At 34.6% G+C, this 12,254-nt stretch overlaps 1 protein-coding gene across 5 annotated transcripts in view; it reads left to right on the top strand.

Moving 5' to 3' along the window:
* Positions 1–12,254, top strand: part of LOC108687369 (MAP kinase-activating death domain protein) — a 24,459-nt gene that overhangs the window by 9,975 nt on the left and 2,230 nt on the right. For 3 of the 5 annotated variants that reach the window (XM_018193087.1, XM_018193084.1, XM_018193086.1), the window contains 17 exons: positions 229–612; positions 840–905; positions 993–1,193; positions 1,301–1,496; positions 1,847–1,942; positions 2,026–2,165; positions 2,238–2,396; positions 2,529–2,723; positions 2,863–2,950; positions 3,233–3,366; positions 3,710–3,850; positions 4,633–4,777; positions 4,866–4,995; positions 5,479–5,695; positions 5,761–6,033; positions 6,562–6,741; positions 9,306–9,314. In XM_018193087.1, coding sequence (XP_018048576.1) covers positions 229–612; positions 840–905; positions 993–1,193; positions 1,301–1,496; positions 1,847–1,942; positions 2,026–2,165; positions 2,238–2,396; positions 2,529–2,723; positions 2,863–2,950; positions 3,233–3,366; positions 3,710–3,850; positions 4,633–4,777; positions 4,866–4,995; positions 5,479–5,695; positions 5,761–6,033; positions 6,562–6,741; positions 9,306–9,314 — 2,754 coding nt within the window. The remainder of the gene's footprint in view (positions 1–228; positions 613–839; positions 906–992; positions 1,194–1,300; positions 1,497–1,846; positions 1,943–2,025; positions 2,166–2,237; positions 2,397–2,528; positions 2,724–2,862; positions 2,951–3,232; positions 3,367–3,709; positions 3,851–4,632; positions 4,778–4,865; positions 4,996–5,478; positions 5,696–5,760; positions 6,034–6,561; positions 6,742–9,305; positions 9,315–12,254) is intronic. The other 2 variants (XM_018193088.1, XM_018193085.1) reach the window with 2 other exon arrangements.

The following is a 12,254-nucleotide window of genomic DNA, read 5'->3' as shown; positions in this document are numbered from 1 at the left end:
ATATATATATATATATAATGAATTTATTAATAATAATTTCCCAGAAGCAACTTATTACACAAGCATTTTTCTATTTTCAACTGACTTTTTTCGAGAAAAGAATTTTTCAGAGACATGCGGGATTATTGATGATTTGAACCTCCGATTTTCCCATTATTTTCTAATAAAAAGATTGTCTGTTTTTTCATAGTTGAGAACAATTATAAACGTTCACGTACTTTTTTCCAGGTACCACCTACAGGACCGGGTCTACAGCGTCAGCCAAGCGTTGGCAACGTCCTAGCGAGAGCTTCCAGCTTCAACACCGCTGGTGGGCCTCTCCTGCCACGACAGATAAGCGCGGTTACCACCACCGAGCTTCAGCATCACGAAGCGATGCAACTTCAACGTCAAGCATCGGCAGGACCAACGATCATGCAGAAATCTAGCAACGATAACTTGGTGCAACGGCAGAACAGCGGTGGCAGCGGTAATAGTACCGCTACCGGAAACGGTGTTCTTCGACAAGGTTCACAGGGTTCTCTGTTCGAACAGATTGCTAGCCAGGCGAAGGATTTAATGCGCGAAACTAGACAGAGCAGCCAGGATGGGCTACTTGCACACATGGATAAGGTAAGGAAGCATGCGTGATAATAAAATATTTGGCCCAGTTGCTTCTAGCACAATTTACTAATACAATATTGGCTCAATATGTCCTTAATATATGATTCTCTGTTTAAGCAATCGTCGCAATAAATTGCTAATATTCATTCTCTCTAGTTTTATCGAATCAATTGTATCATATTTTATTATAAATGCGTCAGTAGTTATTTACTTATTTAATTTTCTATTTATCACAGCTGAAGCAGGCAAAAGAAAAAATTACAGAGGCAAGCGAAGACAGTCTATTCGCGCCATTGGAGCAAGTACGTTTTTATAAAATGTTACGTTATACATAAAATATATGAAATTGAAATGTATGCTTAGTTGTCTTCTTTTTTTCTAAATCATAGTTGACGCAACAAACGAAGAAAGCGATGGGTGAGGCCACCAAATCGGTGCAAGAGGTATCGAAAACCGCGCTGGAGGCGAGCAAAACCGCGGCGGGTGTTAGTAAAAATACTCTGGATGATCTGACGTATGTCGGTAAGAGCACATTGGGAGATTTGACAAAAAGTGCTAAAGAAGCCGCCGCAAAGAAAGGCTTGCTCAAGGTGAGTAATATCTTAATTCTGATAGAAGATCGCGCTGAAGCATCTTAAATCTTTCGCGCTGATCTTCGAAATTGTTTATCAAATGCAATCTTTACACTTGCTTTTAGGGTCTTGGAGAGTCGCAACAATCACCCACACATTCGCCGCAATCTCCCAATATGCAGCAGCGGAAAGATTCGATCAATAATCAACTAGTCGCGTCTGATTCTCGAGGTGGAGTTGGACGAGACTTTTTCAGCAATATTAGCAGCGATCTGAACGGCTTCGCCGCACAGACTAGCAGCATGTTCAGTGATTTATTCGGTATGTTTCGCAATCTTATTTTAAATTATTGAACTATTAAACTGCAATATATTAATATTATAATTTAAATTAAAATTCTGCACTTAAAAAAATATCGGTGTGGATTTAAAATCTCTGTTTCTATCAATACCATAATAATATGAATTTAAAACATATGATGTTAAAACATATCATGTTGGTGTTAATTAATATTAATAAATTTTATCTCCGTCTCTTAAAAAAATATTTTTTATTCGATATTAAACCTTTTATTAAAATCTATTATTTAATTTTAATTATTAAAATGGGTTATTAAAATGGGTTATTATAAATGCACATTCTTAAAAATATCGAAATTATTCGATTTCTAGGTAGTAAAAATAATTCCAATCGAGGCAGTAGCTTCTTTCCACAAAATCAGAAATCGAAAGAGAAGACCAATCCAATTCTTGGACCATTTCCTAAAGGTAAATGATAATACCAAACCATTCTATTTCTAATTAAATTCTTACATTTAAAAATAAAATTCAACGCGAACGTTTATTAATAGTTGTAGGAAAAACAGGATTGGTAGAGCGTTCCTCGTTAATAAAACATTCCACACACAAAGTTAATCAAGAAGATGCGCAGAGAATGCAAAACGCAGAACGTTCCAGCACAAATAGCGACAATCAAGCCTTTTTAAATGATGCAAGTATTCATAAATGTTACATGAAAAAACAAATCATGCTTAATTTTACGATTTTTCGGTGGAATTTGTAGGTGGTGACGCAAGTATTGGCTGGTGAAGGTGTTGGTTGGCTCAAATTGAACAGATTAAAGAAATTAATGGAGGATGAAAATTATCGGGATTTAGTTGTAACGAAGCTAAATAAGGGTCTTAATAGGAAGATCAGTCCGAACGATCACATTGACGATGTGGTAAATTTTAAATATATCAATTAGATAGAGATTATCAAGTACTATTATTAAACTTACTTGACATTTTTTCTGTCTCGAAATAAATAGAATATTGTTTGATTATGTTATGTGTCTGTTTTAATTTCTTACCAGGCCATATCAAAGCCTGTGTATAAGGGAATGTTAAAGTGCCTTCAAGCAGTAACGCACGGTCTCGCGCATACGTATAATAATTTCGGACTAGGCGGGATGGCTTCTGTCTTCCAACTGATGGAAATCGCTCACACACATTACTGGAGTAAAGATCTGTCCGAAGGTAGCGGCTTCGACAGCTCTCTGATGTCGCAGGTATAATAAAAAAAAACACTTTTTTTAAAGTAGCATAATTCGAAATTCATTTTTTTATTTTTTAAACACTTTCATATTATGTGTACATGTGTATATAATTTTTGATGTTCGATGATAAAAGAAAGCGCTCATTTCGTAGGCATCTAGCCCATTCGGTAGCAGAGAAAATCTAAAATCCCCGCAATCCCCGAATCAACCTGACTTCTTGGATCCTACGCAAAAATCGGGTACGTCTTTGAGCACATTATCGATAAAAAATTTCTATCAATTCTTAATTTATTAAGATATATTTTTTATTGAAAATTTTGATATTTAATGTTTTTAATTACTCAATTATTATTATCGCGATAAATAAGATTAATTATTTTATATAAATAACCTTGTTAATTTTGGAATAGACATAGAATTGATTGATCAAAAAAATGTAATTCAACAATTTAAATAAATATATAATTATACAAAAATAAATATACAAAAATTAGTAATTAATTATTTTTTTTTAATATTAGAACTACCGCAAGTGCATTTGGATGCGCCACAGGCACCATCGGGGGATACAAGTCAATCGACGACGGACATGTTCCTGGACATGTTCACAAAGAAAGGGAAATTTCTAAGCAAGCTCACTTCATTCGACTCGGAGGTAGAAAGAATTTTTTTAATGTACAAATATATTTCGATATCACAAGCTCAAATTTCAAGTTGGTTAATAGTCCTACTTGGGTGTCGCAATGATCCTGCAGGCGCGATCAAATATAATTGTTGAAACTGATAAAAATACATCTCCTCCCCCCTCCTAAAACAGACGAGAAATATCACTTCTTCTTTTCTTTTTTTATTAGAGAATGTATTATTCGGCCTGGCAGTTTCTTTGACGGTCCTTTTAAAGCTAGTAAACATGAAGAGAGAAAAAAAGCATCACAAAAATGCTCAATTTTCGATTGTAACATGCAACGCACACGTGTTTTGTCATGTGTTTTTTTTAGAGTGGGCGGGGTGGTGGAACGGGGAGCAGCGAAGCTTTATCCACTGACGGAGGTAGCATTATCACTAATCCTGCTTTTCGGCAAGCGCACCAAGCTTCCTTCCGAAGCACCGTGTCTGATAGCGAGGTCGAGCAAGGCAATGTAAATTATCTATCTTGAATTAATATAATCTTACATAGTTGTTAGATACATCTGGTAGAGAGCAACGCACACATCGCTAATAGCACCGTCCATTCCCATAAAATAGATGCCCGACAACGCAAAACTCATTGGAATGTCTGTTAATCGCGCATTAACAATTTCAAATTGAATTGAATGGTTAACATGTTCTTTAGGAGAAAAAGTCCTAAGACTGACTCGGATGTGTAACATACCATATATCTATATCGCACAACAGAAACTTTCCGTAGTTTCGAATTGCATCGATATCTCGACATTCATCAGACAGGAATACTCGACGCTGACAGATCGCATAGAGAATCATTATCGAAGGGTAACAATGTCGCGTTTCGCTATAATTAAAATTATTATCATATTAAAAAAAATCAATGTCTTGTTTGTGATGTTATTAGGTTTCTTCCGTGATTCTTGTGCGTGCAAGCGAGCTACCTTTTGATTTTAGAAGGTGGCACCGTATTGCAGTTAGCTAGATGGAATGCTCTAATTTCTATGATCTCGACGAATATGTTAATAGAAGATATTGATCAGTATTCATGATCGGTTTTTATTTTAAGACCATCTTAAATAATGTCTTAAGATGTTAATACGGTTTACAATCTTGAGACTGTACTTAAGGTCTTATATATAAGAATTGACTATGAATACTGGTCATAATTTCGGAATGTTTTATTAAAGTCATGATTTATCAAAGATTATCTCTAAAACGCTATTAACTTCACTCTTACACGGTTCTGTGATTTCAGTTTCCTCGACAGGGTAAGCAGCGTTCCGGTAGCGTCTGGTCCAGCAAGTCATCTTTAAGCACCGGATTTCGGTACCACGGCGGAAGTTTGATACCTACCACAACGTTACCAAGTCCGGAGACTGCGAGAACGTATCTCTTTGAAGGTACAATAGAAGTATAATAATGTACAAGTGATATCTAAAGATTGATGATTTTCTCGTCGATATTTTATTATTGCAATTTTCACTCTAGGTTTAGTGGGGAAAGACAGATCATCTCTGTGGGATGAAATGCAATTCTGGGAGGACGCTTTTTTGGACGCCGTCTCGCAGGAACGCGACATGATGGGCATGGATCAAGGACCCGGAGAAATGGTGGAGAGGTACAAAATAAACTGAAACGAACAAAAATTACATCAACACGTAAAAGAACAATTTTGCTGTAATATTTAAAAGATTCTGCTGAAGTATCTAAAAGTGCTAGATATCTGAAAATAATTTTGGTGGATTAAAATAATTACGCAGAAATCTCAAGTATGATGAGTGATGCTGCAAAAAGTTTTAATATTCTAACAATTAGTTTGAATGTTCTATATAATATTTTGGTCTGGAAAATTAATTTCAAATTTAGATTTCAAATCTAGCTAAATTTTTAAATATTTTAGTAAAACCATTTTTCCTTATGAAGATAGCCACATATATAATCTTCTTCAATTGATTCAAAATTAGAAGTTGAAAAGTTTTATATGTATGATGTATATGTATAATGTGTTGGATATATTGTATTAATCAATATATGTATACATAAATAAATATAATAAAAATTGTTTAAACTATTATTAAAATACGTTGCGGACGTAATACAGATACAAGAGTTTGAGTGAAAGCGAAAGACGAAGGTTGGAACACGAGGAGGACAGACTCCTGTGCACTTTGCTGCACAATCTCACCGCCGTACTGGTGATGTTAAACGTTGATAAGAATGAGTTGAAGCGGAAGGTACGCAGATTGCTGGGCAAGAGTCACATCGGCCTCATCTATAGCCAGGAACTGAATCTACTTCTCGACCAAATAAACAATCTCGTGAGTATCAGTCGTACGACCGGTTAACAATCGATGTGCTAAAAACGCGGACCTTCTTCTTTTAGCACGGAAATGACATCGACCTGAAGCCCTTAACATCCCGGCAAATGCACCGGCAATCATTCACCGTGCACTCGGGGGTCGATGCCGAGGGCGACCTGCGCTTCCTCGAAGTTCGTCACGATGGCCTCGTGCTGAGATCAGTGAATGGCGTAATAGTTGAGCGATGGTGGTATGAACGCGTGGTCAACATGACCTATAGTCCAAAGAATAAGGTTCTATGTTTATGGAAGAAGAGTGGCGGCGATACCAAGTTACACAAGTATTATACTAAGAAGGTAGGAAAGATCCTCAGAAAAATAGAACAAGGGAAATTCAAATAACGAAAATTAAACGAAAAAGAAATGTTCCGTTCTGTCGTATAACGGTTGCAAAAATGTAATCTGAATCTTTTTTGGCAGAAACAAAATTTTACTCTTAAATTTCTTCAAAATAAAAGAGGGCGAAGTCCCTCCTAAAATAATTGAAAAAAAGTTTAGTAATATAATAAAAATATTGAAAAATAACCATTGAACCAACCATTTTTCCACATTCTTTGAAAGCCTAATAATAATAGGTTTGGAAAGAGGGCGGACCTCTTTGAAAATCTAGGAACAATAAAAGAAATTGAACCGAAGACTCAGATTGCAGATTGAGGGATTACAAATATGCAGACGGTTATAGGCGCAATCTCGTAAAGTTTTAAACAATTTGGAGAAAATTCCAAATTTGTCTGTGAATTCCAAATTGATGGGCAACCAGTCGAGACCAATTAGAGCTGTGCACACTTTTAACGATAAATAAACGTCAACGATCGTTTCTTCCAGTGTAAGGACGTGTACTACTGCATTAAGGATGCAATGGAGAAGGCAGCAGCTCGCGGACGAGGTGTGAATGTGGCGAACGAACTCGGCGGTGAGTTTCCGGTGCAAGATATGCGAACGGGTGAGGGTGGACTTCTGCAAGTCTGCATGGAAGGCGTCGGTCTTCTCTTCGCGAATAGCAAGGTATGACTCGCACTCGCGTAAAAGCCACACATTCTTTACGCTGTTATCGGAAAGAATCGAGAGCTCGACTCTCCTTCTTTTCTCTCTCTTTTTCTCTCTTTTTTCGAGGATTGCACATATATCTATATCTATATACCCTTCTTACATTCTACGTTCAATTGTTTGTGTCATGTTCGATCGTACATATTTATTGAGGATTAACTTTGGTTTAAGGATTAAGTATCATCTTATACCTTCGACCGTATTACGTCCGATTATATTACATTACGATCTTTCTATCAATTTCTAGCTGTATTATTTTTTACGATGTGTCAATGCATATAATAATGCATTTATTTCAGCGAGATTAATTATACATTAGAGAATATATTATACTACATACTACGAGACTGAGTTGTAGAAAAAAATATCCTTTGCTTCGGCTCAATGATCGCGATCGTAGTCTGAGGTGACATTAATGCTAGTTTTGATACTCGTCTCGTAACGTTGAACGGGCAATCCGATATTAAATAATATTTAAAAGGAGGCATTGATTAATTAAATAAAAAAAAAACATCAACGTCGTTGCTTTAGTAGGATTGAAAACTCGTCGTCGTTTAACCACTATCTTTTTGACCATGTTCTCTTGATCATCGATCTCTTTCTCTTTTTCTCTTTCTCTATGTTATTTTTTTCCATTATTGCATTGATGCAAGGACCACTCAATATTATCTCCCACTGCTAGCCACTACGATCTGCTTAATTGATTTGTATCTCTGTACGTGATTCATCGTGTCCATGTGGAAGGACAAGTCGGGCTCGTCAGGTGGTTTAACTGGCAAACTTTTAATCCAATATACGTTTCAAAATTCGTGCAAAAGTTATTTTGTTGATTTACAAAAAAATACGCGAGAATTCGTACAAAAACATATATCGGTACGAAACTAGAAAAACTGTACGGAAGAAATGAAGAGATATAGAAATAAACATCTTACATACTTCGAAAAGAAACATTATAGCAGCATAGTACATTTACAGAATGTTTCAATCAATCGTGTTTCTCTTTTATATATATATATATATATATATAAAGGTCCTGTTTGACTGATGAGCCAAGCTTTCATCATGAAAATATCAATGTGTTATTTTAGAAATTACATATGATAGATAATGGAAAATTTCCTTAACTCTAGATTCCATTAATATGACAATTCGAATTTAATTTTCAAACTTGGGATTAAACTTGAGATATCTTATGTAAAAAAAGTTCTTAATAGCGAAAAATTAGCTCAAAATTGATTCATGAATCTTTAACTTTAAAAAAGAAAGCACGCTTGAGCTGAAGCATTCTTTATTTGCGCATCTAAGTTCGAAATATGATCCATTTGTTAAAGAATTTTCAATCTTTTTTTAGTAATATTTAAAATGCATATTTTAATTTGAATAAAAAAGATTATAATGTAAATGGATGATAGTTTTTAAGAAAATTTACAAATAATGTAAAAATTTACAAATTACGAATAAACGCAGTAAGTGGATCCTATCAGGAATCAGATCATCTCCAGATGCATACACATACATATATATAACGCATCGCACACATGCATATATAACTACTCTTCAACGAGAAAAACAATTGTCCTGCTCGTCATGAAACATTTCGTTAATCGAAAGTTCCGTTTAATCGCGATCGTTTCCGTGTGAGATTTACTCGATACAATTTTTTGGTTCCGATATCCTCTCGATTATTTTTACTGGATAATATTGTGTTCAGGCGTTATATTAATCAATGTTTTCTTGCATGGAAGCTCGATGTGCAGTTGCAGACTCTTTTATCTGTATTATATATAATTATATATATTACATATTTATATATCCATTACATTTATATTATATATATATATACATAGGAAATAAGGTATAGGGCGATATATATATATATATACAGACTGTCTTTTGAACACTATACTCCTATATCTTATCATTTGTATTGAATGTTGGATGCTATTATATTTTTTCCATAAGTCTAACAACTTCTTTATCTGTCGTGGTCATGCGCGAGGAAAGTCTATTCGCGTTCGAGACGAGAGAAAAAAAAATAAAAAGAAAAGAAAGATGATGCAACAAAATCAGACGCTACACAAATTGCTGTTTACTGATACTATATTTACGCCACCGCGTATATCGATAAACGCGGTTATATATCATACATTAACAGAATCTCGTGTGAATGACGAAATACTCGTAGGATATTATACTCGGGATCCGGACATTCGAATCGGGTAATTGGATATGATAGACTTTTCTCAGCTTGGGGAACTTTTGAGATGGTCCTTGAACAATGAATATACCTTTGCTGTTTATCGATTTGGCCATGACGTTAGGTGATAAAAGCATAGCTGTAATATCATCGTGTACAGCTGTATCTCTCTTCTCTCTCTCTCTCTTTCTATATATATATATATGCTATACATATTCTATGACTGAGTGGATAACTGCTGTTATCAAAGGTTTTAATTTTCTGTTTTTCTGTTTTCTGTTTTCTTGTCCCGTCCATCGACATTGCCCTACGGCTGGGCAAACAGGATTTCGAGGTATCAAATCAAAATAAGTCATTGTTTGTTATATAAATTCAGTATATGACTATATACTCAATGTTGGCCGTGTTCCGGAGATGCTTATTTATTTTCACCATTACTTTTGGCCGTATATATTATTATTATATATACCATTATACTATATATATCTACCTAGATTCTTAAATTGCATTCGAACTCACTGATCTGCTCTGTCTATCCTTACTGTTTTTTCTACGATCGATCGGTGTTAGTTGTAATATATATATATACACGCATATGTATCTCTCCGTTACGATATGACATGTATATCGTAAAGCCGATACCTCTCCAGATATCCAGTAATGAACGATGAAATGCAGAACAGTGTTTGCCGCATTGATCAAAAATCCGACACAAAATATACTTTATATATTGTATATCGTTTAGATGAAATATTTGTAAGTAGTGTTTAGTGCAACTTGTAGAGAGCGATGTTCGATGCACACACAATGCAACTATATATATATATATCTATATAGCCTAATCACTCGTACATAAAAATCCGTACACAAAGTCATTGCGTCACGATCATCATTTACAGCTTTCACGTTTTATACACTGTATCTCTTGGTCGCGACTGAGGAAGCTCTTTGAGAAGCTCGTTTTATCGAAACCCGAAATTGTCGTTACCGTTATTAATTCATTCGACATATGATCGAATCGTGACAAAAAAAGCGTGCTATCGAGTTCATCGAAAATCTATGACAAGCGGTTATCTATTTTTATTCGAAATTTTAAATTCTGTGTCCTCTGATCTCTTTTTTTTATTTTGATTTTCAATTGAATGAGATTAAGAGAATTTTAAATCGCAAGGCGTTATTTCAATGAGAATCGATCTATATTCGTAATCTGTAGAACATATCTCATATCATATGATTTACAAAAGCTATTTTTTACATAAGATTTCGGGATGCAAATCGTTAATTATGTATCAGCAAATATATATACCCATAATATATCAACATTTTCCTCATTTATATCGAACACGAAAAATTGAATGTGATATTTTAAGAAACGTAAAAGATATCAAAATTGCATGGTTACTCACAAATGGATGACGCTACTCAAGAATTGAAGAAGACAGATTACACAAATAAGAAAATAGTATGAAAAAAGATGAAAATTTAATGCTTAAAATTCTCTCGATTGATTTTTGCATCCGAATTTTTCTGCCCAGACCGCGGGAGGATTTACTTATCTTTTTTGAGATTCGAGCAATTCCGCAGAAAAAATAACGGAACAGTTATTCTGCGAAGTCGTTTCAGCATACAGTTTATGCTGAAGTGATTCTTCAGAATTCCAGATTTTCGATAGATTTCTTGAGAAATTACATAATATTAATCCTTAGTTTGTTTAAAATTATTATACAATCACATCATATGAGTCAATATGATGATTAAAAGGCTTTAAAAAATGCAGAAAAAAATACATTATAAACGAAAGTCATAAAGTACCAGAGAAATTATTTTATTTTTAAATAAACTATTGCTAAAAAAATTAATTCTATTTTTGATGAAATAGATTCGAACAAACCAGCAAGGTGAAATAAAAACGAAGAAATTCGTGATTTACATGCTCGTGATACATACATCGCTCGACAATCTACTCATTCTACACTGGTAGTTTACGTAGTAGAGCAATGGTTCCTCGTGCTGTCTAGTGATCGTCTAAAATATTTATTGTGAACAAAACATAGGATATCCTTCCTGTGAAAAAAGAAAACATCGTGAAAACTGTGAATTTCACGCGAACCTCGACCTTCTCGTCACGTTATTATTACACTTCTCTGGCATGGCACTGCTAATATAATATGTTTCTTGTTTACGGCATTGTACTAATTCCGATATTGTACTGATTCACTCCCTAAGAAGTGACATTTACCGTTATACTTCCCCTTTTTCTCGATTTCTCTTTACTCCCTCATGATTAATATAATATATATATATATCACGACCGTATCACGTCCGCCGGTCTGTATTAGATGATACAATTGCACATTTTAGCAACTCTCCGACGCTAAGCAATCAGTAACATTTACGATTGAGTTTAGGCCATCTCCAGAGTTGCCTGCCGCTATTACGCTTGCCGTTATATATCGCTGACATTGCTGCTGCTGTTGCTGCGAATGCCGCCGCTGTTTGCCGCCATCGCTGCTGCTATTATAAATCTTGCTTAAAAATCAATTATATCAAGATTGCGTCGCGATTGCTGAATGATGCATGGTGTCTTTTAATAGATTTTAGTCATAGAATAGATTCCTGGATTGCTTGTACATCGCTTTGGCCTTTACACCGAAAATTAATTTTCGCAGAACTCAATAGTTAAAAAATATGTTCCTCAAGAATCAGTCTTGTAAAGATTGAGTTTTGTGAAAATATACACAGCATTGCTCGCTGTTGAGTTTCGATCGAAATGTGACAACTATTAAATGATATTAAGTATGCTGTTATGAGACAATGCTTGTATGGCTGCCCTGTAAGCCTTGAGAAATCCGTGTATGTTGCACGTAGAAATATTTCTAGGGTTTGAGTTCTCCGATTTCAATTCTTTTATTTACAGCATTTGTACACTCTTTGCACGTGTAATGGATACATTTCTATTTCAGCTTTACTCATTAAATATATACACAATATTCATAATATTCATACAATGCGATTAATGCGATTTAATATTCGTCACACGGATATCGTCGCGAAATTATTTTTCAATGCCGTCTCCTTTCGTAATGATAATTACATGGGAATAAAGTTTACCCAACATATAATTAGAATGCGAATGTTATAAAGTAATTTAACATTCGAAATATATAGGTTTTAACGTGCAAAATAATCTATATATCTTCTCTGTTAGATTCATTCCCTTTACATACAGCATTGAAAAAAATTATATATTTAATATTTTAAAAATATTAAATAA

The sequence above is a fragment of the Atta colombica genome, unplaced genomic scaffold (genome assembly GCF_001594045.1).
Source record: "Atta colombica isolate Treedump-2 unplaced genomic scaffold, Acol1.0 scaffold205, whole genome shotgun sequence".
Classification (NCBI taxonomy): Eukaryota; Metazoa; Arthropoda; class Insecta; order Hymenoptera; family Formicidae; genus Atta; species Atta colombica.
The sequence above is the reverse complement of the archived record's forward strand: the minus strand, read 5'-3'. Positions and strand labels throughout refer to the sequence as shown.